At 59.4% G+C, this 26,689-nt stretch overlaps 3 protein-coding genes across 6 annotated transcripts in view; 1 reads left to right on the top strand and 2 right to left on the bottom strand.

The window, feature by feature from the left end:
* Positions 1 to 432: 432 nt before the first annotated feature.
* NHLH1 (nescient helix-loop-helix 1) lies at positions 433 to 1,753 on the bottom strand. The gene has a single exon (XM_072814601.1). The coding sequence runs from the start codon at positions 988 to 990 to the stop codon at positions 592 to 594; it is 399 nt and encodes a 132-aa protein (XP_072670702.1). The 5' UTR covers positions 991 to 1,753; the 3' UTR covers positions 433 to 591.
* A 9,111-nt stretch (positions 1,754 to 10,864) lies between these two features.
* On the bottom strand, positions 10,865 to 25,701 carry NCSTN (nicastrin). The gene is made up of 17 exons (XM_072814561.1): positions 25,546 to 25,701; positions 24,067 to 24,171; positions 19,681 to 19,804; positions 19,067 to 19,188; positions 18,497 to 18,642; positions 17,683 to 17,833; positions 17,347 to 17,456; positions 16,848 to 17,000; positions 16,090 to 16,194; positions 15,853 to 15,930; positions 14,985 to 15,157; positions 13,559 to 13,661; positions 13,374 to 13,469; positions 13,032 to 13,119; positions 12,658 to 12,812; positions 12,220 to 12,432; positions 10,865 to 11,660 (listed from the first exon to the last, which is right to left on the bottom strand). Exons 1-17 carry the CDS (start codon positions 25,628 to 25,630, stop codon positions 11,538 to 11,540), a joined length of 2,130 nt encoding a protein of 709 aa, XP_072670662.1. The 5' UTR covers positions 25,631 to 25,701; the 3' UTR covers positions 10,865 to 11,537.
* A 29-nt stretch (positions 25,702 to 25,730) lies between these two features.
* Positions 25,731 to 26,689, top strand: part of COPA (COPI coat complex subunit alpha) — a 42,632-nt gene continuing 41,673 nt past the window's right edge. For 2 of the 4 annotated variants that reach the window (XM_072814559.1, XM_072814556.1), the window contains exon 1: positions 25,731 to 25,884. In XM_072814559.1, coding sequence (XP_072670660.1) covers positions 25,845 to 25,884 — 40 coding nt within the window. In that variant the 5' untranslated portion in view covers positions 25,731 to 25,844. Of the gene's footprint in view, positions 25,885 to 26,485; positions 26,638 to 26,689 lie in introns of those variants that run through there. The other 2 variants (XM_072814557.1, XM_072814560.1) reach the window with 2 other exon arrangements.

The raw sequence follows: 26,689 nt of genomic DNA, 5'->3' as shown, positions 1-26,689 counted from the left end.
GAGCTCAGAGAGGACAAGGCACTCAGTACCAAGTAAGATCCGAGGTCTGCATGTGCTGAGCCTCCGAGAGAGAAAACTCCCCGTCACTCGCGGCCACTAAGCCTCCCCTGGCAGTTGTTGCTCCGGAGAGCCCTGCGTGGCCTTGCCTGTCCCCCCTGGCCAGCAGCGTGGGGCCCAGAGGTCTGAGAAGCAGCCCCCTTCCTGGGCCCAGGCCCCCTCCCTCCCTCCCAGGGGCAGGAGAGGCAGAGAAGGGATGGGACACAGAGACAGGGTCCTGGGTGGGAGAGGGGGCAGCCCTGGAGAGAGCCGGGGAGGGGGGGTGCTTAGGAGGCCCTGCAAGGACTGGACCCTGGCAAACACTTGTGACCAGCGGGGGTGGGGTGGGGGGGGTGGCGGGGTGGGGGGGCCCACTGCAGATGGTGGGAGGTACCGAGCATCGCCTTGGGGGTGGGGACAGGACCGAGGTGAGCCCAGGTCGTGCTCCACCAGCCCCAGCCCCAGCCCAGGGCGCCCTGCCTGCACCCCGGGGGCCTGGGGGACTGGGTGCGCGCGCCGGGTGCAGGGGCCCGTGGAGGCGGGAGGCAGGCCCGGTCAGACGTCCAGCACGTGGTTCAGGTAGGAGATGTAGCAGATGGCCAGGCGCAGGATCTCGATCTTGGACAGCTTCTTGTCGGGGGGCAGCGTGGGCAGCAGCTTGCGCAGCTCGGCGAAGGCCAGGTTGAAGGCTTCCACACGGATGCGCTCCCGCGTGGCGTGTGCTGTGCGGTACTTGGCTGTGGCCCGGCGCCGGCGCCGCCGCTCCTCGCGGCTCAGGTGCTGCAGGTCTTTGCGGGCCGCCTCCCCCGGCTCCAGCCCCCGGGCCTGGCCAGCCGGACCCCCAGGCCCAGCCCCGTCGGGGCCCGCCCCGCCCCCGCAGTCGCTGAAGCCCGACTCGGTCTCGGAGTGGGTGGGAGGCAGGTCCAGCTCCACCGCGTCTGAGTTGAGCATCATGATGGAAGGCCCCTGCCCAGGAAGATCGGGGTCCCCTCCCCACCCCTCCCGCTGGGAGCCTGCGAGCCGCTTGTGGGAGGGGCAGGAAGGGCCTGAGGGACTGGGGTCGGCCACTGAGCTGAGGAGGTCAGAGCCACTTCAAGGTCCCATGGTCAGGTGTCCAGTCCGGAGCCTGGAGGAGAGAAGGGGGGATTGATTGGGGCGGAGGGAGGAAGAAGGGGCAGCTCGGCAGATGGGGGAGCAGAGGAGGGTGCTGTAAGAGTGGGGGAACAGCAGAAAGGCGCCGAGGGGACAGGCCGGTGGACAGGCGCAAAGGCGTAGGAAGGAGGAAAGATGGTAAGAAGGGGAGAGAATCCTAGAAGGGAGCAACAGGAAAGGAGGAGGGGTGAGGAGGGGCGGGGGAGGGTAAAACCCAGCAGGAGGATTAAAGTCCCCAGGCTGGGCAGCTCCTAGAAGGAAACACCGGGAAGCGTCCTGACATCGGACTTGGCAGTCAGTGATTTCTTGGCTAGGACGCCCAAAGGAAGGCAACAAAGCAAAAGTGGACAAATGGGATTCTGTCGAACTTGAAAAGTTTTCCAAGTCAAGGGACACAAGCAGGGGAGTGAAAAGGCAAGAGCTGCGGGAGAAAACACGTGCAAATCATGCATCTGATAAGGGGTGAGTATCTGGAATATTATAAAGAACTCTGGGGCAGCCCGGGTGGCTCAGTGGTTTAGCGCTGACTTCGGCCCAGGGCGTGATCCTGGAGACGCAGGATCGAGTCCCACGTCGGGCTCCCTGCATGGAGCCTGCTTCTCCCTCTGCCTCTCTCTGTCTCTCATCTCTCATGAATAAATAAATAAAATCTTAAAAAAAAAGAACTCCGACAGCAACAAAACATCAGACCACTCGATTAAAAAATGGGCAGAGGACTTGAATGGACATTTCTCCAAAGATGATACACAGATGGCCAGCAGGCATGAGAAGATGCCCAACATCCTCATCACTAGAGAAAAGCAAATCAAAACCACAAAGAGGGGGTCCTGGGTGGCTCAGTCGATGAAGCTTCTGCCTTTGGCTCAGGTCATGATACCGGGGTCCTGGGATCAAGCCCCGCATCAGGCTCCCCGCTCCAGGCCGCTGGGCTCCGTAGGGAGCCTGCTTGTCCCTCTCCCTCTGCTGCTCCCCCTGCTTATTCTCTCTCTCTCTCTCTCTCTCTCCAATAAATAAATCTTTTTAAAACAAAACAAACAAAAACCCACCATGAGCTAAAATGTCACCCCCATGAGGACAGCTGCCATCAAAACAAAAACAAGACAAGATAATAGGTGTTGGTGAGGACGTGGAGAAACCGAGTCCCTTGTGCTGTGTTGGTGGGACTGTGAAATGGTGCAGCCACTATGGAAAACCTAATGGAGGCTTCCCCCAAAAGTTAAAAATAGAACTACCAGATGATCTAGCAATCCCACTTCTGGATAGTAGCCAAAAAAAAAAAAAAAAAAAAAAGGAGGAAATCTGCACTTCCATGTCACTGTAGTGCTACTCAGAATAACGAAGGTACGGAAACAACCCAGCTGGGTTATCTTCGTCCATCCACAGCTGGCCACATAGAGATGTGGAGACATTCAGTGGAATATTATTCAGCCTTAAAAAGGAAGGAGATCTGATCACATGCTGCAGCATAGACGCAACTTGAGGACATTGTACTAAAAGAGAGGAGCCTGTCATGAAGAGACCAACACCGTATGATGCCACGGATCTGAGGTGTCTAAGCAGTCAGCCTTACAGAAACAGAAAGCAGAATGGTGGTTCCCAGGGCCTGAGGGGAGTGGGGGGAAAAGGGAAGTGTTCAAAGGGTGTAGAGTTTCAGATTTGGAAAATGAAAAAGTTCTGGGGAATCTCTTTCATCACCGTGCGAGGATACTTAACACTACTGAACTCTGCACTTCAAATGGTACATTTTATGTTCCATGTTTTGTTTTGCTTTTTTAACCATCATACAAATATTTTATGATAATAAAAAGAAAGAAAAAATAACTGAGCAAAACTGGGGTCACAGCTCAGGAGAGGTTGGCCGTGCCCCTACACCTGCCCCAGTTGTGATGGGAGAGCTGTGGCCTTGCCTCCCCTCCCTCCCAGGGCCCCTCTCCAGCCTCGCGGCCTCTGGGGGGGGGGAGGGGATACGCACGCAGATTGCCCATTGTAGGGTGGACTGGGACATATGGAGCTCGGCACAGCTGCCCCGGCGCCATCTCTGCCGGCCCCCACCCCCAGCATGACCGCCGCGACACCTGATCCGACCGCCCTGTCCACTAGAGTCAAGGGATGGTATCTCTTCTGACCACGATGCCCTGCTCAGGGTCAGCCGGCCTCTCCCTCGGTCCTCAACACCCTCAGCCCTGGGCTGCCACTCCCTGGTGCTCTTGGGGACTCCACAAAGGCGATGAGGGGAAGGAATCCTGGAGTCCTCCCACAGCCCAGCATCAGTTCAGATGTGGCCTGCAGCGGGGGGTGGGGGGTGGGGGGGGGATGTGCCAGCTTCTAGGAGACTTGGCTAAGGTCTGCTTGTCCCTGGGGCCAGCGGAGGTTAGGGTGAGGCAGCAGGCAAGGGGCTGGGAAAGGCTTTGCTTGGGAGAAGTGTTGAGCGGGGAGAGTGGGCCACTCGCGTGAGCCCAGGAAGCAGGAGTGCTGAGCTGCCGTCCCTTCCCCTGCAGCCTGGTTCTCCTGCCTGCTGGACTCCTCCCCGGGGTCCCCACCCCCTCAGGGGAGACAGGCTCAGTTGTAGCTGACAGGTTACTAAGTGCGGGAGGGTGGTGGGTGCGGGGGCATCCTCGTCTGACACGCACACGCACACGCACAACCATCACACAAAACAGAAGGTGGTCAGCGCTGAAATTCAGGACACGCTGCGCATTCCCAGCTCCAAGGGAACAAGAGGGATGACAGCAGCGTGACAAGCCCCGGGGCAGTACCTTCCAGTACGTGGTCACTGTCCCGACTGCCCATCCTGCGGGCCTCAAGCGCGGCTATCACAGCGCGGTCCTGCCCCTGCCCTGGGCCGGCGGTCCTTCCCCTCTGATGGCCCTGCCCTGCCCTCCCCGCCACACCCTAGTGTGACCCCCGTCCCACCTCCACCTGGCCCCGCTGTTCCCCCCAGCTCCAGTCCTGGCAGCAGCTTCTGTTTACCCGTTCAGTCCTCACCCCACAGCCACTTCTGGTCCCAAAGTTCCAGGCTCCAAGGATGGGGAAAGCGGCAATCCCAAGCAGCCGGGGAGGACCTCCAGCCCCACGTCTGCCTGCCGTGCTCCCCGCCCCCGGACTGGGGACAGACGCAGAGAGTCCAAGGGGAGGAATGGGGAAGAGGGCGTGCAGGGACGCAGGGGCGAGGCACTGGGGAGGGCTGGGAGGGGGCTCACCCACCCCTCCCCAGCCCACAGTTCTCCCTTTACCTAGGAAGACCCTGGGAGGGGATCCACGCTGGCAGGACAGGGGGCAGCGCTGACGGCCCCAGGCTCCTCTGGCTGCTCAGAGCTCATCCGTCTGCAAAGTTAGTGACCAGCTTTCTAGAGCTCTCGGGGGCGGCCTCGCGGCGCGGCTGTACAGGCTCCGGGGCAGATGAGAGGGGTACACATGGTGGGGACTGAGGGCCCAGGGGGAGGGGGAGGGCTTGGCCAGGTACGGGGCCAGCGCACTCGAACACACACACATACACCCGCACGCACTCACAGACACGCATACACACCTGAGCTGGCCCAGCCCTATGTATATATATGGAGATACACACACACACCCCCGGCTCTCCATTGGCTGGCCCGGCCCCCCCGCCATCAATATTAAACAGCCAGGCCGGGCAGCCATTGGCAGGGGGACCTGGGAACACCCCCCACCGCACCTCCGGGGAGCTGGGGGTGGGGGCTGGCCCTGGGGGGGGCAGGGAGTAGGGGAGCGGGGACATCTGTTCTCCATGCATATTTCATAAGCAAGAAATGGAGAGCCGGGGGAAGGGGTGGGGCTGGGGCGAGAGCCAGGGCAGGATCACAGATGAACCCCGTCCTCCCCACCCGAGGCGGCAGGGACACAGCCCCCAGCAGGCCAGAGCTAAGAGCCCAGGGCCCATTCTGAGGCCCAGCGTGACTCTGGCGGCCCCTTCCCCCTCGTCCTTACCCCGGGGGAGGCTTCCCCGAGCCCGGCACAGGGAAAGCTAGAAAAGTGCGTGCGGGCAGCACCCAAACGCCGGAGGGGACCCGAGGGGCCTCGCTGTCGCCCAGCTCTCCGCCTTCGCCGAGCCGGTGCCCGCGGACCCGTGGGCAGGCTGCCCTGGCTCCTGCCGGGGCCCTGCCCCCGTGCCCGTCCCCCGGGGACTCGGTCCCCCACGCCCTCCATCCCAGCCCTGTTCTCCCTCCCACCCCGGCGCCCAGAGGAGCGGGGTCGTCTTCCTGACACAGCCCGCCAGGAGTTTCTCTGGGCGGCCCCCCCCCCCCCCGGGGACGAGGGGCTCCTGGGAGAAAAGCAAGGGCCCAGGGAGGAGGAAGGACGGGGACAAGGCGTGGCGGGCGGCAGCAGGGAGGTGCCGGGGCAGCAGACAGCGGCAGGAAAAGCAGCGACAGAACTGTCTGCAAACAGGCATCGATGACGTCCACGCGGGCAGCCCGGCTGCCTGCAGCCCGTGTGTGCGTGTGCACGCGCGTGCAAGCGCGAGGGTGCGTGTGTGCTGCAGGGCGGCAGGAGCTGGGAGCGAGGGAAGCGCAGGGCGGTGCGGGTGGGTTCGGGTGTCTAGCTCTGTCCCCCTCACCCCGGCCCGGCCAGGGGGTGTCTTCCCCAGGCGCCAGTGAGTTTCCAGGGTGGAGGGGCTGGGAGCACTCGCGGGGCAGCGGGCTGCTGCGGGGGCCAGAGCCCCTTGAGCCTCAGCCGTCCTTGTCTGTAAAATGGGGTCAACTGTAGCTGCTTCTTAGGTTGCCGTGGAGATTGAGTCACCGCATAAAGGGCGCCCCCCCTTAGGAGGGGCACAGCCCACCTGCAGGTTGTTGGCGGCATCGCCTCTCCCTGTTGCTGATCCACCCCCTCTGGGCTTTCTGCGGGCGAGGCTTCCCCAAGGGGAGTCCTGCGAATCCTCCCCGGGCTCCCCACCCTCCTCAGCCCCAGGTCTGGGAGGAGCCAGCTCCCACCTGGGCAGGCCCAGACAGGTGCCCAGGCGCCAGCAGATGGGCCGAGCCGGAGGGGAGAGGAGCTTGCCGAGGGGGCCGGGGGCAGGGGATCAGGTGGCGGCTCAGATCTTGCATCATCATTGCCATGGTGCTGATTAAAAACCAATCTCCACCTAATGAGCCCCCAGCAACAGCGACTCTACCTCCCCCGCCCCCTGCCCTCAGCCCCGTCCAAGAAACTGGGAGACGGAGAGACCCAGGAGAGAGGGAGAGAGCGCAGGGTGGGGGGGAGAGGAGGGGAGCGGGCAGGGGTGGGGCGGTGCGAGCACTGTCGGTGGGTGACACGCGCGGGAGGCGGGTGGGCAGGGGGACATGAGAGACACCGGGGAACCGCCGGGGTGCGGGGGGGGGGGGGGGGGGAGACCCGGGGAGTCAGGGATGACCCTGCAGGGTGCTGGGGAGATGCAGACGGGAGGAGGCAGCCACCGAGGTGGTGAGGGAACAAAAAATGCCAAGGACGGGAGACAAGGCCTGGGACCCGAGGGGTGGGGGAAGGGAAGCAGGGGGCTGCTGGGGTGGGGGGCGGAAGGCAGGGAGGACCGGCCGGCGGCTTCCCTCCTTGTGGCTGCTTGGCTCTGATGAGTGAGGCCCGAGAGCCCGTCGCCCCAGCCAGCCCCCAGCTGTCCCCTCTCCAGGGCCGCTGCTGCTGAGGGGCTGGGGCCTGCCCTGGGGCCCGCGCGCGTCACCCAGACCCTGGGCTCCCCCGGCCCCTGTCTTCTCTCAGGGATTCAACTTCTGTTCCTTCCGGGGAGTCGCCAAGAGGGAGGCAGGCCCGAGGTCAACGGGAGCCACGAGCGCGGAGCCCTTGCTGCAAAGAATAATTCTAGGCAACTGGGAGCCTGTGGACCTGGGTCCCCAGCCTGGTGACCTTGGCCAGCTCATTGATCTTGACTGAGGCCATCTAGTCCCCGGCGACATGGGGAGGTGCTGTCGCCCTCACAGGGGACGTGCCGGGCAGCGTGCTCACCCCACCCCGACACCCGGGCGCGACTTGAGGGTGGCCAGACCTGGAGCGGGGGCCTGGGCGGGGGTGCGCTGCCGCCCTGCGTGTGCGGGCCCTGGGAGTCGCTTCCTCGGGTGGCCCCGCCTGGCCCGGGGCACAGCCTTGGGGGCGAGGCCGGCTGGAGGCTGGAGTGCGGGGAGGGCGCCCCCGGAGTGGGGAGGGCCTGGAGGAGCTGGGAGGCAGTGGCGTTGGCAGGAGAGGGGGTGACATATGTGGGGAGCCCTGGGGACCCGCCCAGGCAGCGGCTGGCGGGGCGAGCAGACGGCGTTAACCCTCGCCGCGCCGCACCGCCAGACCTGCCCCGGCAGTGGCCCCGCTGCGCTGCGCCGCGAGAGCCGGTTCGCGTCCCGGTGGGTCCGGAGCGGCGGGGCCGAGGCTCCCGGCGGGGCTCCCGGGGGCGCCCGGCCCTTCTCACCTCCCCGGGCCCCCGCCCGGCCCGTCCCGCCGGCCTCCCCCGGCTCCCCTCTCTGTGCCTCGGGAAGGTGACAGCGGGTCTCCACTCGGGTGCACCGCGCAATCTGTCACTCTCTCGGCGGCCAGCCCGGCTGGAGGCCCCCCTCTCCCGCGGCCGCCGGCCCGCTCCGCCCGCCGCCGGCCCCCGGCCTCGCTGCCTTTGTCTCCCGAGGCGGCCCCGTCTTTCTTCTCGCCTCCGCGCTCACCTCTCCTCAGCCCCAGCCCAGCTCCAATCTCATTAGGGCCTCCAACCACTGCCCCTCCAGCCTCCCCTCCCCCTCCCCCTCCATCTGTCTTCCCCGCAGCTCTGCTCTTTGTGTCCACCCATCTGTCACCAGCAGCCCCGGGCCCAGTCCCCTCGCAGCCACGCCCGCCGGCCGTCCCCCCCTCGGCTCCCGTCCCCGTCCCCTTGCCGGCTCGGGCCGCCCCACTTCCTGTTTCCCTGAACACTTTATTCTTCGCAGGTGGCCCTGCAGCCCCGTTTCTCCTTCCCTCCCGCCGGCTCTCTAGGTCCCCTCTGGAGGGGTGGGCAGGAGGGGACCCCAGGGTCCCCGGCCCCGCCCCCGCGCAGCCTGCCCGCAGGAGCCCGAGACTTACTCGCCGTTGCATCATCTCTGGGCCTCCTGAGTGGCCCCTGCGCTCCTGCCCACGCGGGGGCCGGGGCTCCGGGCTGCCTGTCTCCACCCGTCTGCACGCGGGACTGTGGGCCCCCTGCCCCTTCTGCATGTGCCTTCAGGTGGGGAGAGGGGTCAGACCTGAGGCGCCTCTGAACCGCAGCCTGCATGGGGCTCGGTCCCAGGATGGGATGCCCAGTCTCAGAGTCACTTTAGCTTCAATCCCACCCCGCCCCCAGACTCCTCTCTGGGTCCCGGGGTTCCAGGACATAGGTGCCCCCCAGGCCTCCCTCTCCCCCGGAAGGAAAACTTCCTAACTACCTTAGAAAGTTCAAGAATTGATCAACCCCCTTTTTTCTTTTTTAAGAGTTTCTTTATTTGAGAGAAAGAGCTTGAGGAGGCAGAGGGAGAAGCAGATTCATGCCGAGCATGGAGCCAACCGACGGACCCACCCACGGAGCGACCAGGGGCTGGATCTCACCAGCCTGAGATCATGACCCTAGATCGTGACCTGAGCTGCAACCCAACGTGTTTGCTGCTTAGCAGGCTTAGCCGGCTGAGCCACCCTGGTGCCCCAACAATTGATGAGCCTTTTAATCCTGCCATCCGAGCAAGCGGCAGGGCCCAGGACAGCAGCCACGCAGCCGCGCAGTCCACCTCCCCATAGTGCAGGCGGCATGGAGGGGACGGGAGGCCCAGAGCCAGGATGCCCTGTCTGTGGCCCCACAGAGTGGCCCTGAGCTCCCCGGTGACAGTGGGCCCGGCCCAAGCCGACCTTCTGCACCCTGAGCTCACCTAGAACCTGGTCCTAGTGCGGGTTGTGCATGGGGCACGTGCTGCCCTGATGTTTGTCTGGTGTGGCCTCCCACCTGCCGTCTAGGCCCTGCATCCCAGGGAAGGCGCCGGATCTCAGGATCTCATCATAGCCGTTTGCGACCCGGGGGCAGCGCCCTTGCCCACAGCCGAGCTCGATCCACATTCGTCACTGCCGTGCCTGCCAGTGCACGTGAAGTGTTCTAGTCTCGGCTCAGCTCTAATTTGCTGTGACCTTGGGCGAGCCACTCACTCCTCTGGCAAACGGTTCCCTCTGTTTATTAAACGAGTTAGACCGTGCATTTTCAATTTCTGTGGTTCTGTGAAGAAACAGAGTCCTGCTGAATACGGTGGGATGTCGGGCGAGCAGCAGACTCTGGATGAAACGCCTCCTCGCGGGCTGTGCCCTCGGGAGTGGTGACCCAGATGTGGGGACCGCGGGAGTAGGCCCTTCGCTCAGAGAAGCCGGGGGAGAAACAGCAGCTGTCAGGGCAGCCTTGGGCGTGGAGACAGGGGCTGCGGGAGGCAGAGACAGCAGCCCTGGGGCAGGGGTCAGCAAGTCAGCCCCCGTGGGTGGGCGGTGGGCGTAGGGAGGGGACACATGTTGCCCGGGTTGTGCCAGGCCCCAAGCGAGGCGGGGCAGCCAGGTGAGGACTCAGCCTGTGGCCCTGACCTGCTGCCAGCCAGTCCCATGGGGTGTCGCCCCGGGCAGGAGCTGGACCCAGGTCTCAGAAAAGGGGCCCTCAGGGCATCAGCCCGGGCTCTGTGCCCCTCTGCAGAGCTCGCCTCCCCAGAAGCCACGGGAAGAGCCCGGCGTATCGCTGGTCTCTGGGGGGCTGTGGGGGGGTGGCAGGGAAGGCAGCAGTGAGCTGGTGGGCACGGCGCCCACCCTGCTCAGCCCCCACGCTGGGACCCCGCCTGTGCTTCCCGAGCTGCCAGCAGGACCAGGACGCGGCGCTCAGTGCCCGGCCCGCCGGGACGCCTGTTGGCCGCGGGAGGCGCGGAGGCGGCCGGCACCGGTGGCAGCTGCGCCCTGCCCGCCGCCAGCACGGGCCTGGGCCTGGGGGGGGGGCAGGCTTCGTGGCCACATCCCGGAGCCCAGACCTGCCCCCCCCCCGGGGAGCTGGGGGGCCGGAGGGGCCCGAGGGAAAATCCGCCGCTCAGCCTGGGTCAGGAGCAGGCCTCCCCGTCGTTGAGCGGCGACGCGCCCACCCTAGCTGTGCTCCCAGGAGGACCCAGAACAGGCGCCAGGGTCTCTGTCGAGGGGAGTCGCAGCCTCGCTGGCTTGGGCCTGCAGGACGCCCGCCCGCAGCAGCAGGCCCAATGCCTCCGCTCGCCCCTGGCCCCCCTGGCCCGGCCTCACTCCTGCCGCGCCCCGAAAAGCTTGTCCTTCCCACCAAATGTGGCTGCGCCCTCAAGGCTTTGTGCTTCCACGGCTGAACTCCAAGCCGCCACTCGAATGCCCCCCATGTGCCCCGAATCCTTCCGCGCTCGGGTAAATCGCACGCCATCACACGGGATCGCACCTGTTTCCCCCCCTCACCCCAACCGCGAGTCACTCAGGGTCGGGCTGGTTCCCTCCATTTCTGTCCCCCAGCCCCGCGTCTCACACTGAACAGGGGCGCCTGTCAAACACCTGGTGGCTCTCACAGGAGGGACACCAGGGGCTCCAAGGCTCCCCGGGAGCCCTGCTTCCAGGACATGCACCGCTCCTGACAGAGCCTCACCCTCTGGGCCCCTGGGGACCCAGAGAGGGCCTGCAGTCCAGGGCACCCAGCAGCCCATGGAACAGTAATGCGTCCGGGTTACGTGGGACAGTCTGTTTTAATGAAAGTTGCTATTTATATATTTACACACATACACATGCGCGCGCACACACACAAAACAAAAATAGATATTACAGCTTAATAAAATTACAACTGGGCACTGTGGGCAGGCGGTGGGACACCCACCCAGCAGCGCCCCCCCGGCTGTGCCATCTAGGGGTCGGCAGACAGGACAGCAGGAGGGAGGCAGCGGGCATGGCCCAGATGGCCAGGCCTGCTCCTCAGGGCTTCCTTGGAGTCTGTTCCAGGCATTCGGCCTTCCTGTCCTTCCCGGTCAGGAAACAGGAAATGCTTGGGCACAGGGTAGGGTGGGGAGCAGGGGGCGGTCCTGGGCAGGATGGAAAGGGCAGAAGAGGGGCCGTAAGGAGGTCGTCAGGGTGTGCAGCTAGCAGTCCAACAGGAGCAAGAAGCTTCTCTGCCATCCCAGATCCTGGCGGGGGTGGGACCCAGGGGAACCGGGAAGGGGGAGCCGGAGAGGACAGGTGACTTGTTTCTCCCTCCCCATCTCTTTTGGGCAATTCCACTTCTTTACATTGACTGCAGGCTGAGCAAGCCCACGGAGGCTCTGGTGACAAACTACTGGCTATGTCCCCATGGGACAAGTGATCCAGGACCTCAATGGGGGAGCTGGCAGGAAAAGCTGGGTTCCTCTTCAGTAAGACACAGCTCCTGGCTCCCGGGGGGCAATGAAAAGGACGTCAGCCTTGGCGTTGATGCAGTAGGTGACGACGAGAGAGAAGACGAGGATGCCGAAGCCCACCATCAGGGTGATGAACTGCGGGGGGCAGGGAAGGACAAAGGTGCTCTCAGAACTCGACCCACTTTCATCAAATTCTGGAGCTGGCTCCAAGCACCGAGTCCTGAGCAATCATAAGTAACATCTTCCCAACAGGGAGCCTGAGTCTCTCCATTTGGAGAGAGAAGGGATCCCTGTTCTTCCTTCCACCTTGTCTTAGATTTTAAGCATCTTGAAGTCAGGACCCACGGCTTTGACTCTCTGGAGGCTGTTACATCACTGACTTCCCCTGACACGGACTCCGTAGCTGTGGGATCCCACATATCCCAGCGCCGGCAGGTGGGAATGCTGGCTGGGAGTGGAGCCGTGGGGGGCCCGGGGTGAGGCGCACCTCCTGGGAGCCTGTCTCCGGCATGCATGCACACCAGAACTGTGTGAAACGGGCTTCCTAATGGGGCATGCGGGCTGACGGGGGACAGAGCTGCGGGAGGTTTCTGTGGCAATGTGGGGCAGATGGGACAAAAGAGGGGGTGTGAGGCAAGAGGCAGCAGAGGACAGGGTAAGGCGACCTCCGATCTCCAGGGCCCTTGCGGCTCACCTCCAGCTCTCTGCTGGCGATCAGAAATATGCGGGCCCGGATGTCTTTCCAGCGGCTCTCGGTCCACGTGGAGTACTCGGTGGAGCCCCACTGCCTCAGTTCAAAGGCAGGGGACAGGGCCCTGGCCAGGCGCGCTGTGGAACGCACGCAGTGGGGCAGCCGGTCCGTCTCGTTGGAATTCAGGGGGCCCTGGACCCACGCGTACTCATACAGCTGCATGGAAACGCGGGCCATGGTGGGGGCCGAGGCGATCCTCCCTCACCCCAGGCACGGGGGGCCTCCACCCAGGCTGCAGCCTCCCCAGCAAGCCAGTCCAAAGGGCTGCATCCCTCCACCTCTCCATCCCAGCCCCCTGGGGCCCTCTGGGCCTAGGATGTTCTCGGACCTCCCTGGGGGAAAGGGGCCCTGGGGGGACCTCCCACACCCACTACCACTCACGTCCTTGTTTTCATTGGGAACTTTACTTGGATCCTGGCACTGCTCTCGGGTGAGGTCGACCACCTGGCCAGTCAGATTTGCCAAGGCGTACTGGACCACGTAAGTGGTGTTGGTGGGGCTGGAGACGGCGATGTAGTGCTGCAGAGGCCCGTCCCCTGAGCGGAGACCGCAGGGAAGGGAGGGTTGGGGGGTGGAAGGTGGATGCGGGCGGAAGACAGAAGAAGAGCCCACGGTGGGCAGGAGCCACAGAGAAGATCAGGAAAACGGATCCCACACGGATCAGGAGAAAGAAAAAACAGGGGAGAAGAAAAGGAGACAAGGGAAAACAAAATCCCCTCCTTGGCTGAGGGGTCATTCCTGCAGCAGGTGCTTACCCAAGTAGGACCGCAGGTCCTGCCTGAGGATGGACTGGAACCAGGAGTTGTTGGCTCTGACCAGGAAGCCGTAGAGCAGGCGGGTGACCTAGGATCGGGAGTGAGAAGAGACAGCCTTGTGCCCCGGGGCCCAGGGAGAGTTCTCCATGGAGACCCTGCTGGGGGCTGGGAGCTGGGGAAGCAAGGCCGGCTCACCAGGGCACAGATGAGGCCCAGCCAGGGGTCCTAGGGCATTGGGGATCTGCACTGGGCTCTCACGTTTGGGAGAAGAGGCAAGTGACAGAAAGAATGGGGCAGCGGACGAGGGAGGAGCCGGAGGGGAGGCAGGGTCCATGCTCTTACCGTGCGGGGGTCGGCCTGAATGGTGTCGCTGAAGTTGGTTCCTCCCGCAAGCTGGTACAGGGCACGTCCCACCACCGTGGCCACATCTGCCAGGGCCTGCGGCAGGTGAGCGGGCGCTGAATGGCCACCTCTTCTCACCTCGGTACGGCCGTGCTCTCCGCACCCGCCCCCAGCCCAGGGGCTACCTTGGCAGTGTCTGTCACAAAGTTCAGGTCCTCCTCAGGGCTCTGCGACTCCGGGTAGCTCACGTTAATGCTCTCTGCGGTGTCGTAAATGCTCTGGTAATAGCTGCCGGGAGAGCCACCGTGAACGTCGGCGTGAGCGTCGGCCACACTTGGGCGGCCCGCCCGGCCTCCCCCACAGGCCCTTCCTGCCGGAGCCTGCTTGTCTCTTCAACTGCCAGGGGGAAGGAAGAGACGATGAGGCTTCCGTACTAAAGACGGCGTGGGGACCGGAGATGGGAGGAGAGAGGGAAACACAAGGACCTTCCTGACAGACAAGGTGGGAAGGCGCATAGATCCCTGCGGGTGTCTCCCTGCCTGGGAGATCTCCAACCAGAAGACACGCTTCCGCACTGTTTGGGCTGGAGACCGCAGGATGGCGGAGAGGACTTTCGGGGGCACGCCCCCATCACCTGAGCTCCTGACGGTTTCAATGAACATTAACGTTGAGGGGGGCGCAGAGGGAGATGAGGGGTCTGCTCCCAGACGCACAACACTGCGCTGGGTCAGCCACCCTATGCTCCTCGGGGAGCCCTGCGGAGGCGGGTCTCAGAAAGGAAGCTAGGAGGAGCGCTCCCAGCCTTCAGCACCAGTCCTTGCCGGCCTGCACAGAACCAGGCTTGATGTCTGCAAATGAGGACTATCCCGCCCCCCAAAGTGCTGCAGAGGTCAGGCAGGGAGGAAAGGGCTGGCCTCGGGTACCGCAGCATCCCTGCCCTAAGCGGATGGGAAGGTGCTGCTAGGCTGGGGTCAGAGGACCAGAGCTTTCGCATTTTTACTCAGAAACCCATCTGACTCCTGGCAGAGGGAAGGGAAGCTGGGGGCCTAGCAGTCTAGCCCTAGTGAGAAGTCCCCTCTTAGCTCCAGGCTTAGGTTAGCAGCAGCTTGGGGCGCCCAAAACCAAGAGAGGGACCCACAAGGCCTCCCCCCTTATCTCTGGAGTGCCTTCATCTGTAGGGGACACTTGTACCCCAACAACAAGAACATGCTATGGAGCAGAGTACAAAAACTGTCTGCCGACAGTGCAGCGCTCCAGGCGGCCCCAGACCAGCGGCAGCCCGTCCTCCAGCCACGGGCGCTCCTGTTGGGGATGCTGCCCTCTGCTGGCGGCCCCAGGGACCCAGGCCTCGGGAGAGCTGGGGAGGCCGGCCAAGCAAGGATGCTCTGTGCCAGGGAAGGCTGGGCGGGGAGCCTGTTCTCTCAGATGACAGCAACCTGCCTACATGTGAGCGGGCCACTGACCAAGAACACAACTGACCCGGCATCTGGACAGGGGAGCGTGGTGATCTTTCTCGACACAGAACTCTTCCCCTCTACGGACCCCAGACCTCAGAATAGAGTCGAGTCTATTCTCTCCTAGAACGACAAGAACGCAGCCTGGGTAACTTACCGGTTATGGAAGACCGTGGAGTGGTCCGCAAGAACGACGCCGGAGATGTTCCGGGCCCGAAGGAAGCGCTGCAGGGAGGACGGTGGGAGGGGCTGGGACTGGTTCAGCCTCCGGAGCTCCACGGCAGGGACGCCAGCACCACTTCTCTCCAGGGTGCTCAGGAGGGCCTCCACCTGGTGGGGGGGATTAGCACAGGGAGGCTGGAGGGGGTCTCTTCAAGGCCCACCCTGCCCCCTACCTCAAGTCCCCAGCTTGGGGAGCTGCCCACAGCCCTCCTGCACCCCCATTCCTCAAGCCTTTGGGGTCGAGGCTGAGTGTCTTGCAGCTCACAGTCTCATCCTCACAGATGCTCAACTTCCTACTTGTGCAGAATCGGAGGAGGACGTTGATACCACAAAACTACACTGAATGCCACAGGGGAGCCCAGAGCAGAGTGGATGTGGACACTGGAATGGCAGGAAGACCACTTCGGGAGAAAAACAGGCCTAAAGCAAGACCCTGAGAGGAATGTAGCGAGGATGTGGAGGACGATCCGGGTGCAGAGTCTAACACAGCCAGGACACGGGCTGGGCAGCCTGGACAACTGGACCCGTGGGGCCGCAGGGAGAAAGGAGCTAGTCACCCCCCATCCACTGCTAGGGTACCGAGGCAGAACTGCCTGTCTCAGGGACGCAGACACACGGGCTGAGCTCCAGTTCCTCCCCAGGAGCTGTGACAGCCACGCTGTTCATCCTTCAGTGGCTGCCTAACCCGAGGTCCTGCCTCACAGGCCCTGGGGGCTGAGGAGTGTGGGGGGACAGGGCCTGGGCAAGGGGTGCCCGTATTCTGAGTTTTTGAAACATGAAGTGAGGAAGCATGCTCAGATTACCTGATTCTGTACAGACTCGTTTTTCTGAGACATGGGGTCTGTGTGCATCCAAAGCTCTAGTGAATTTCTCAAAGCCACCTGGGGGAAGATGAGGAAGCAAGAGTCATCACCTGCGTCCACCGTGGCCCACACCCGGAAGAGAGGAGTGAGGGCAGAAAAAGGTCAAGCAGAGAGGTGTGGCCCCAGCAGCGGGACGTGAAGGAGGAGGGAAGGGGGAGATGGACACGTGCTGCACACCTGTCCCAGCTCCACGAATGAGTCAATGTTCTCTAACTGCACAGGGAACTTGCCCTTCTCCATGTCGTAGACCATTCTTGAGCTGCCAATGTAGTCAAACGTTTCCTGAGAGTAAAGATGGGTGGGAAAGGGAGCAGAGATGCCCAAGGGTCAGGGCAGGCTCCGTCCCGGAGGCCAGATCACCCAGGCTCCAGGCGCAAAGGCGTCAGCCTCATGTCGGCTCAGGCAGTCACGTGACTTCACCCTCCTCCCTACCCTGCCTCCCAGCTGTGACTCTCCCTCACACGTGTGTATCACAGGACTTCTCGAGCCCAGAAAGGAGGAGGGCAGCCTTGTCACAGGCCCGAGGCGAACATCAGCTGTCATGTGTCTGCTCCTAGCCTCACCCTCCCCTCCGCCGACTCAGCCACGGCTGCTGTTCCCTGATTCCAGGGCCAGGCTGTGGTGGCAGTGGGGAGAGGCAGGAGCCTCAGGGCCCTTGGGTGGGAACAGCAGTAAAAGGGGCCAGAAAATAAAAGTAAATGGCTGCCTCCAAAAGATCACCAGGAGGGGAGTGAGGAGACTGGCTGCGGCACGATTGCAGGTCAGGGTGCAAAGGCTTCCTAAAATATGGACTCAGCTTGGGAAACACATGGAGACACACCCAGGAGCTCTCTGCCAAGGTCAAATGCCCATATCTTCCTCAAACAATAGCCACGCCTACAATGACCCTGCCCGCGGTCCCGCCTTCCCCCACCCCCCAGCCAAAGAGCCCATACCCCTTGGAAGAAGACGAACATGACATTGCGCGGAAGGGTGGCCACATCAGGGGCCTTCTGCAAAGCTTCAGCGGCAGCCAGCTGGGTGACGAAGGAGGCAACGGCGCTCTCTGCCCCTGGGGCCACATTCCAGAAAAAGGAACGGCTGTCCAGCTGGGCACAGCAGAAAAGACAGGGGAGAAAGGCTGTGATAATGACAATTAGGACAAGGCCCTCCAGGCCCCCAGCCCCGTCCAGCCAGAAGAACGAGCGTACCCTGGGATGAGCCCAGGCCCCTCTCCACGGGAGGCGCCCCCCCAGCCCCCGAGCCCCGTCCAGCCAGGAGAACGCGCGTACCCTGGGATGAGCCCAGACCCCTCTCCACGGGAGGTCCCCTGGCTCCTCTCCATGGGAGCCCCCCCCACTGCAGAACTCTGGGAGCTGGCGTGCCTACAAGAGGCCTGCCGCCCGCTGTCCGCCAGCTCTGTCCTGTCCACCCTGACCTGCGGCCAATGCTCACCCGGGTGGCAGCAACCACAACCCTGTCGTCAGGCTCCAATGCCCCAGATATATTTATAGGCTTAAGCAGGCTCCATACGTTGTAGTCGGACAGGGGGTCACAGACGATTTCTGAGCAGGACACAGGGAGACAACAGAAGTAAGGGAGACCGCAGCACACACGGGGCCTGGAAGACACTGCTGCCCAAGGCCCCATGGACCATCTCCCCTACTATTTAGATTCGTCTCTGCTTCTCCCACCGCACGCTCGCTGCCCATGCTCTCTCCTTCCCTGAGGTTGTCCCTCCGACATTCCCTGCTCCCCCAGGACACCTGCCCTGCCTCGGATCCGTCCCACCTGGGTTGATGCTGAAGGTGCTCTGGATGGAGCTGCGCCGCATGCAGGTGACAGTGCTGATGACGGCATGCATGTGGGAGAAGAGTTGCATGGCGCACAGCGGGAAGGTGGGCACGGAGCCATTTGGACTCAGGTTGTGATCGTGGTAGCACTAGAAGGGAGATGGAGCCCACTGAGGCAGCTTGCGTGGAATCCCGCCCACACTTCCCAGAAGGAGGGCCTGGCTCCATCTTCCCGATGCCACCCTCACATTTGTCCCTGAGCTTCCATTGTCTTGGGACAAAACCAGGGTATATGAGGCCCCAGAGCAAACCTCACCAAGAGGCATGAAGGGGCCCAGACTCCATGACTTCATTGGGGACAGATGACACAACCCTATCCCGAACGGCCCAGCCCAGGTTCCTACTGTGATCTGATGTAAAGAGCAGTGTAACTTTGGAACAAACCTCTTAACTGATATGCATGTAAATACCAAGAAGCTAAACCAGGATCAGAGATTACTGCAACTAAAAAGCATGTCAGAAGTGTCTGAACTGAATCTTCAATTCCTAGTCTTTTTATCATGTTCACAGCTCCTAACTAGGGCTCTACACCTATTTCACATCAAACACCGTTTACATTTTCTTCCAGCCGTCAACACCATAAGAGCAGGCAGGACAGAAATGGGAAAGAAAACGTGAGAAAAATAAATGTGGTGGCTCTTCTTGCAGCAGCTTCCAGAGGGCATGCTGGTAGATGTGGTCCCTCCCAACAAGCGAAGAGCCTACAAAACTTCTCTGTGCAACTGCAATTGCTATGAGCTGGCAGTCAATACCTGCTTGATGACCTTGGTTTCATTCTCATCTTCAAGAAGGAAAATGGGGAAACTGAAGTCTTCATAAGCCAAGCCATCGCCCAAGGGGTTCCACTGGATTTCTCTGCAGTGAGCAAATTCTGGTCCGTAGGAGTTGGAGTAAACGCCTGAAGGAGTGGACGGGGAGGACAGGCTGTTGGGACACTAAGCACTTAGGGACTGAGTGAGGGAGAAAGGCTAGGTAGGATACCAGGGTTGACCAAGAGTCTCGGAGGAAAAGGTGACTCATGGAAGGAAGCATCAACCTGTCACCACCTACAGTAAATCAGACAAAGCTATCAGGGAGCCCGAGGCTGGGTGATTAGGGATCTTGGTATGTGACAGAAAAGGAGGATAGAAGGGAAGTGAAAGAAGGGGAAGTGCCAGAGTGAGGGGATGAATGGCACAGAGAAACACTATCCTCTATATGGGAATCAGTGGCCCCCACCGCACACGGACAGACGCATGCCCTCAACTCCTCCAAAGACATGAGGCCGAAGCAACAGCGAGCTCTGGGTGACAGGAGGTCCCCTGATCCTTTGGGGCTCTTACCAAACCCATCATTAGGACACTGCACACTGGGAGAGAAGCCTGCTGTGGGACTGGGTTTGGCCACGGACACTGCCAGGCCAGCAATTCGGCTGGTTCTCCCTTTCAGCTTCTCCATCAGATTCCTGGAATAGGGAGGCAACACCATGAAGAAAGATGGACAGGTTATCAGAGGCCCAATATCTTGCCCCCAAGGATGGAAACAAATGGGGAACTAATGGAATCCAACCTGTTGACTCCTTGTCTGCCTAAAACTAACGTAACACTGTGTGTCAACTATACACATAAAAAAAAAAAAACTAACCCCCCCACAACCTTTGACTCATTTCTTGCGTTCTCCGCCTCTAACTCCTAAGTGAGGACTATGATGCAACCTGAGCTCAGGGTTTAATCTCTGAGGGACCCTATGGACCCCTCCTTCCTCCCTGGAGCTCTATTTATAAGGTCACCAAGATGATTCCTTTGCAAGTGCATATTTTCTCCTGCGACTCACTCCCACCCCTGCCCCGACCAGAGCTGGGCAGCCAAAGGATGTTTCCATTCACAGGGGTGAGGACAATCCCTCAAATCTTCCCCTCTTTGGCCATGGTTTCCCAGCAGCCACACACAGCCCCTACCTGGTGAAAAGCGCGCCCTCCAGCAGAACCACGTACGGAGGGTTGGGGCCGTCGGTCAGCACCCACTGCAGGTCCTCTTCCTTCTCCACGACGTGGATGACCCCCGTGTCCCCGCTGACGGAAGCTGCCAGGATGGAACGGGTCACATTAAAGCTCTCACAGCTGACGATTTTGACTTTGCTTCACTGATTCTGCAGATCGTTTATCCCCCAAACGTGGCACAGGACGTTGGATGAATGCCGCCATCGCCAGCCTTAGACTTGAACTGAAGGCTGAGTCACCCGGCTCTGTCTGAGGGCCACCAGAGAGCCCAAGAAGTCTACTCATTAGAGGTTTCATTCGCTAAATCTCAGAAAGGTTGTACGATCGTTTTCTTGCCCTCTTCCTTCAACCTCATTTGGCCATACATTGAAATTTCTAGAAAGCAGACACCAAAGTTTTCAAACCTGTATTTTCTCTAGGAAATGGCAGGTTCTAGATTCCTAAATCTAGTTCAAAGTTCTAGCACGAATCTTCTTTGTGAGAACACATATGTAGACTCCTTTGGCTTCTTTTATTTTCCAAAGATTTAATTTATTTATTTGACAGAGACAGAGAGTGAACACAAGCAGGGGAGGGGCAAAGGGAGAAGCAGGCTCCCCACTGAGCAGGGAGCATGACGTGGGGCTCAATTCCAGGCCTCTGGCATCATGACCTGAGCTGAAGGTAGATGTTGAACCGACTGAGCCAGATGCCCCCTGGGTCTCCATTCCTTTGCCCTATTTGGGAATGACTTTACTTGCTTTTAGCCAGTTTTAGGTAAGGTTAATCAAGAACTTTGAGGTCTCTAGAAGACGGCTTCCCAACTGATGGGCTTTGCTAGATTAGCAATGAGATGATACTGACCTCCCCCTCATTTCTGGGGACCTAGGTTTTCCAAAGGCCCTAGACTGGTCACCCCCAGCAGACTCATCCATTACCCCAGGATGCCCTACAAATATCATCCATTTCCATATATGCCAGGATGCCACACAAATAACATTTTCTATGTGTCTCAAGAATGACAAAGATTGGGAAGCACTGCAGTAGAGGATGGGCGGTTCACAGTCCTGAATGCCTGTCAAGTCCCTAGTGATTCACGTAGAGACATTCTACGGTCTCCCCATGAGCCTTCAACCCAGGGAAAATTGGATGTGTTATTTGCATATTGTCTTAGAGCAGTAATTCTTGACTCTGGTTGTGGAACATTTTGTGGAGTTTTAAAAAAACAGGTACTTGGGCTTCATCTCAGATCTACTAAATTAAAGTCTCTAAAGCTGAAGCCAAGGTATGTGCACTTTCCAAAGTTGCTACATATAGGTTTTTTTTTTGTTTTTTTTTTTTAAAGATTTATTTTAGAGAGACAGAGAGCCAGCAAGCACACATGACTGGGAGGGGCAGAGAGAGAATCTCCAACATATTCCACGCTGGGCGTGGAGCCTGACACAGGACTCAATCTCACAGCCCTGAGATTACAATGTGAGCCAAAACCAAGAGTCTGACACTTAACCAACTACACCAGTTAGGCGCCCCCATATGGTTATTATACGAAGCCAGTCATGAGAATTATGGTTCTAGGTCAAGGCCGTGAAATATTTCTAACTGGCACGACACAAAAACTTTACCCACATTCTGACCTCCAGCCAAGTAGGTTTCTTTTGTGGAAACTGGTAAACTGTAGACATGGAAGCAAGTCCCCAACCTTCAACTATGTCTTACACAGAATAAGTACCTAATAAGTTCATGAGAGATGATAATAATAAACTTAAGAGGAATATCAGAATGTGGATTGGCTACAATAAAGATCTAGCTATGAAATGGCAGTTCTCATTTCAATAAAAGGCAACAGTCCTTGCCACATGAATCACCGAAAAAGGAAAAGCTGTTCAGGCAAAACAATGTGTATCACTGCAGGCCCAAGGAGCACACAGAGAAGACGAGCCAGGACGCTGGAATGAAACACCTGGATTCTAATCTGGATTGCAGTTGGTGACTGTGTAGTCTGGAGTAGCTTGCTCACTTTCTCTGGGCCTTTGATGAGGAGAAACGTTCTCAGGCCTTATTCATCTTATATAGTGGAGGCAGATTAAAAAAGGAAAGGAAGGAAGGAAAGGAAAGAAACCTACATAAAGCCTCCTCTGAGCACTTTTAAAGAGGCCAAAAGGGGCACCTGACTGGCTCAGCCGGTAGAGCATGTGACTCTTGATCTCTGTGTTGGAGGCTGGAGCCCCATGTTGGGTGTAAAGATTACTTCAAAATAAAATCTTTAAAATAAATAAAAGGAGCCAAGAGAAGCAGAGCATTATAATTAGAAAATCAGACCTACATCTTTTTTCCTTAAGTTTATTGTGCTAGCAATCCTAATTAAAGAGGGTGTGGCTTGCTTGGGATGGACAAATGTGAAGTAAGACTTAGAAAGAAGTTGAAAAGGAGACAAGCTCTCCATGAGGAAGTGGCCAGAGTCCAACCCCACCCCTCTCGTTTCTCGTACTGGCACTTGGCTTACTTCTACAGGCTACTGCTTTGCTTCCTACAGAGCTGCTCTAAGAACATGAAGCAGAATGACTCATTCCAAAGAGGTTATCTTAGCACACACCTCTGGGAGGATGGGGGCCCTAGCCTTTTGGCAGGAGAGTGGAGCTCCAGCAAGCCCAGCAGTCTGATCTCAGCCCACACTGGACCTGGCTCTCCTCCACCCACAAATCCAGTTTAAGAATGATGTCCAGGGATCCCTGGGTGGTGCAGCGGTTTAGCGCCTGCCTTTGGCCCAGGGCGCGATCCTGGAGTCCCGGGATCGAATCCCACGTCGGGCTCCTGGTGTATGGAGCCTGCTTCTCCTTCTGCCTATGTCTCTGTCTCTGTCTCTCTCTCTGTGACTATCATAAATAAATTTAAAAAAAATCAAGTCTTAAAAAAAAAAAAAAAAAGAATGATGTCCGGATATTTTATTCGGAACTGTCTGGAGCCAGTTAATCTACCTCCAGAGCGTTCTGTGACAAGGACACAGCACAATTAACACAGAGTACAGCTCTGGGAAGGATGGGTCCTCCCCAGTGTGTATCCTCCTACCAATCTGGAAGGTTTCAGGCAATCATAGAACTCCTGGGACCACGCTGCTTATGCATCATCATCAATTAGAGTCTATACAAGGTAGTTTGACTTTCAGCTTTGTGCACATGTATTTTAGCTTTTTTTACAGGTATTGAAATTCATACGTAACCAATTTAATGATGAAGCAGCCAAGATCTGGGGTGCCTGGGTAACTCTGTTAAGGGTCTTCCTTTGGCTCAGGTCATGATCTTAAGGCCCTGGGATTGAACCCCATGTTGGGCTCCCTGCTCAGTTGGGAGTCGGCTTCTCCTTCTCCCTCAGCTGCTCCCCACCCCACTTATGGACTCTCTCTCTCTCAAAAAAAAAAAGGCAGCCAAGACCTGACTCTAAGTTTCCTGCTTACTGCCCAATTACATTCTGACAGAGCAACTATTCACAGAAGAACAATATCTGAAGACTGAAGACAGCAGGTGAAGCAGCAGAGGAATCAGGCTTTCTCCCCTTGCATAGTTTTATAACCATATTGTCACGGTGCCCTGTTTTGGGCATAAAGGCATAAAGACAAATCTAAATGCTTTACTAATTCCTCTTGCAACTGTTTGGCTTTCTCAACGTCTTCTCTTCAAAGAGTCCACTGCCTTAACGAAGCCCATTTTGGTTCCAAAAAGATTATTCAGAGTGCTGGTGACAGTGGGCTCCATAATATACGAGGCTTCCTTTTCCTTAGAAGACAGTAGTTTTCTACCTTAACTAGTGGATGGTTAAGAGTCCCGGCTTAGAACTTGGACCATGAGGCTCAATTCCAAGTTTCATCACTTAATAGCATGATGATCTTGGAAAAGTTACTCAACTTCTCTCAGTTTCAGTTTTGTGATTTGTAAAACAGGGCTAATAAGTGAATCTACTCCATGGGGCTGAGGTGGTTAAACGAGATGCTCTAGAAGAAGCTTAAGTATGCAGCATTTACTCATTATCTTGCCTGACTTGACAAACGGTTCTCTATCATCTCCTACACACGTGGACTAATTTGTGTGCTGAGACTCTGAAGCAATAACGCGGATCTTGGGCAGCCCAGGGGGCCCAGCAGTTTAGCGCCGCCTTCAGCTCAGGGCGTGATCCTGGAGTCCTGGGATTGAGTCCCACGTCGGGCTCCCTCATGGAGCCTGCTTCTCCCTCTGCCTGTGTCTCTGCCTCTCTATGTGTGTCTCTCATGAATAAATAAATAAATAAAATATTAAAAAAAAAAAAAACCTAGATCTTTATACCGAGGGCACAGAAATACCAATGGCCACAAACACAAATCCAACCTCAACTCACACTGGCAGCCAATCTGGTGAGTGGCATTGAGCAGACGGACACAAGGAGCTGTTTTATTTAAGGAGATGTAGATCTTCCTCTCCACTGAATTGCCCCTGCAGAAACCTGATAGGAAGATAAAAAGAGAGTTAGGAAAAACCGAGAGATATTGCCAGTATCAAGTCATTTGCTCGCTGTACGGCTTGGGTATATCACACTTTCTGAAATGGGGCTAACTAATGTCCACTCTTCTCATGTCCTGGACGCGGTATGGGGGGGACGGATGAATGCACCCAGCTGGGTGCCAGAGAGTCATTACAAATTTCACTTAGGGCAACTGATATCAAAGCTAAAAGCAAGCAAGCTTCACTTCCTAAAGGAGAAGCACGAAACCTCAGGATGTACCAGCTTCTGGTCCCGGACGGGCCAGCACGCTTCTGCTTCCTATCCTGTATGTCTGTATCTACCTACTTAACAAAAGGATGCCAGGGCCAAGAATGGAGATTACAATAAAAAGCTTTTTGAGGGGCAGCCCGGGTGGCTCAGCCGCCTTCAGCCCAGGGCGTGATCCTGGAGTCCCGGGATCGAGTCCCACGTTGGGCTCCCTGCATGGGGCCTGCTTCTCTGCCTCTCTCTCTCTCTCTGTGTCTCTGATGAATAAATAAAATCGTAAAAAAAAAAAAAAAAAAAAAAAAAAGCTTTTTGAGCCATGTTTGCAGGAATCTGGGCAGAATTGGGAGCAACCTCCTGCCACAGATCCACCAGTCGGTGTGCCAGCCCTCGGTCCCCGGTATGTGGCTGCGGGGTGGGGCGACCGACTATCCTTTCTCCTCCGGGAATCTTCAGAGACAGCGCGAGTTTGGGGGCAGGTAGTGACGGTCGGTCGCATCCAGGAGTGTTTGCATCTTAGGGCTTGGCCCACCCACCCAGCAAGGTCTACACCGCGGCATCCGAGCGCCTAAACCAAGCCTCCAGCGCCTCCAGTTCCTTGAGTCGTTCGTTCGTTATTCCGCGGTCTCAGCGCTTAGGAGCAGCCACGGCCACCTTCGTCCCACTTTACTGATGAGACAAACGAAGGCAAAACGCAGGGACGCGGGTTTCGGCGGCACCGCACGCAGAGAGCCAGGCCGCGTCCACCTCGAGCGGCCCCCGAGCTCTCGCGGCAGCTGGAGCCACACCTGTCCTGGCTGACAGGTGGGTGCGGAGGAGGGAGGAGGAGGGAGGAGGAGGGAGGTGCAGGGAGGTGCAGGTGGAGGGAGCGCTCAGGTGAGACGCTCCCAGGACGTCCAGGGAGAGGCCCGGGGAGGACCTGGGGAGACACGGCGCGCCGCGGGGGGCTGGGGGGGAGGCAAATCGGGGGGAACGTCTGTCGCGGGGACGAAAGAGAAAGAGGATTCACAGGGCGCGGGGACCAGAGGGGGGCCCGGCCGGCGGCGCTCGCGGCCTGGCCCATCCCGGCGCTTCTGCGCACGCACCGCAGCTCGCGCGCGGAGGACTCACCCGCCAGCAGGACGCAGAAGGACACCAGGCGGAGAGGACTCCGACTGCCCGGGCCGGCCGCGGAGCCGCCCCCAGCCGCGGCCATCTTGCCTCTGGGCCGAGCGGAAGCCGCCCCGCCACGCCCCGCCCCTTCCGGGCGGCCGGCTTCTCTAGGCCGCCGCCGTCTCTGTGGTCCGGAGGTGGGGTGGGTGGGGGCGCCTGGGACCGGAAGTTCGTGTCGGCGGAGCTTCCGGGAGCCGCGGCGGAGCGGCGCTGACGTGGAGGGAGCCGGGGGCGGCCGGCCGCGGCGGGCCTGAAGAATGCTAACCAAATTCGAGACCAAGAGCGCGCGGGTCAAAGGTAGTGGCGCGGGCCCGGGGGCGCTGCGGGCGCGGGGGGTGGGCCGCGGCGCTGTGGCGGGGGGCGAGAGAGGCCGAGCGGGGCCCGGGGCCCGGGGGGCGGGGCGGGCCGGCCTGGCGGGGCTTCTGCTGCCGCTTTCTCCGGAGCGGCCCGGGGGTGCGCGCGGCTGACCTCCGAGGCCGCCTCGGCCTGCCCCCGGTGCCCCCCGGTGCCCCCCGGTGCTCCCCTCGGGTCCCCCCTCCTGGGGCCGCCGCTCGCGGCTTTGCTCCCGCCGCCCGGGCCGGCGATGACCCTGCGGTGACCCTGCGGTGACCCGGCGATGTAGGGACCGGGCCTGCAGGCGTCCCGCTCGCATCCAGGTTCAGCGTTTGCTCGAGCTCGGCGGCGCCACGTCCACGTCCACGTCCACGTCCAAGTCCGGTGCCTCCCACGGACCGTGGTTTCCTGCGAGGCCCGCGACCCCGGTGAAGTCTGTACGGTTGCCGCGTGGACACCTGCAGTTAGAACTTCAGATGAACCGCGAAGGGATCCCCGAGTACTGTCCGCTGTTAAGTTAATCCGACCTTTAAGTTTAACGCGGCGTCTTCATTCTTGTTCCCTAAATAATGGCAACGCCCAGGCTTTGAGTTATTAGCAGAGGGAGGCTGCGGGCAAAGTGGCCGGAGTGGCCGGAGTCGCCGAAGTCGCAGTAGTCGGTCCCTTAGGATGTCAGAGGGGGAAGGACACAGAAGTAAGGTCTTGAGATGTTGAAACGTATGTACGTACGTCTGGAATATTTAGTAAGATGCAGTAGAACAAGGTGTAT

This window comes from Canis lupus, chromosome 38 (genome assembly GCF_048164855.1).
Source record: "Canis lupus baileyi chromosome 38, mCanLup2.hap1, whole genome shotgun sequence".
Classification (NCBI taxonomy): domain Eukaryota; kingdom Metazoa; phylum Chordata; class Mammalia; order Carnivora; family Canidae; genus Canis; species Canis lupus.
This window is presented reverse-complemented; position numbering and strand designations above follow the sequence as displayed.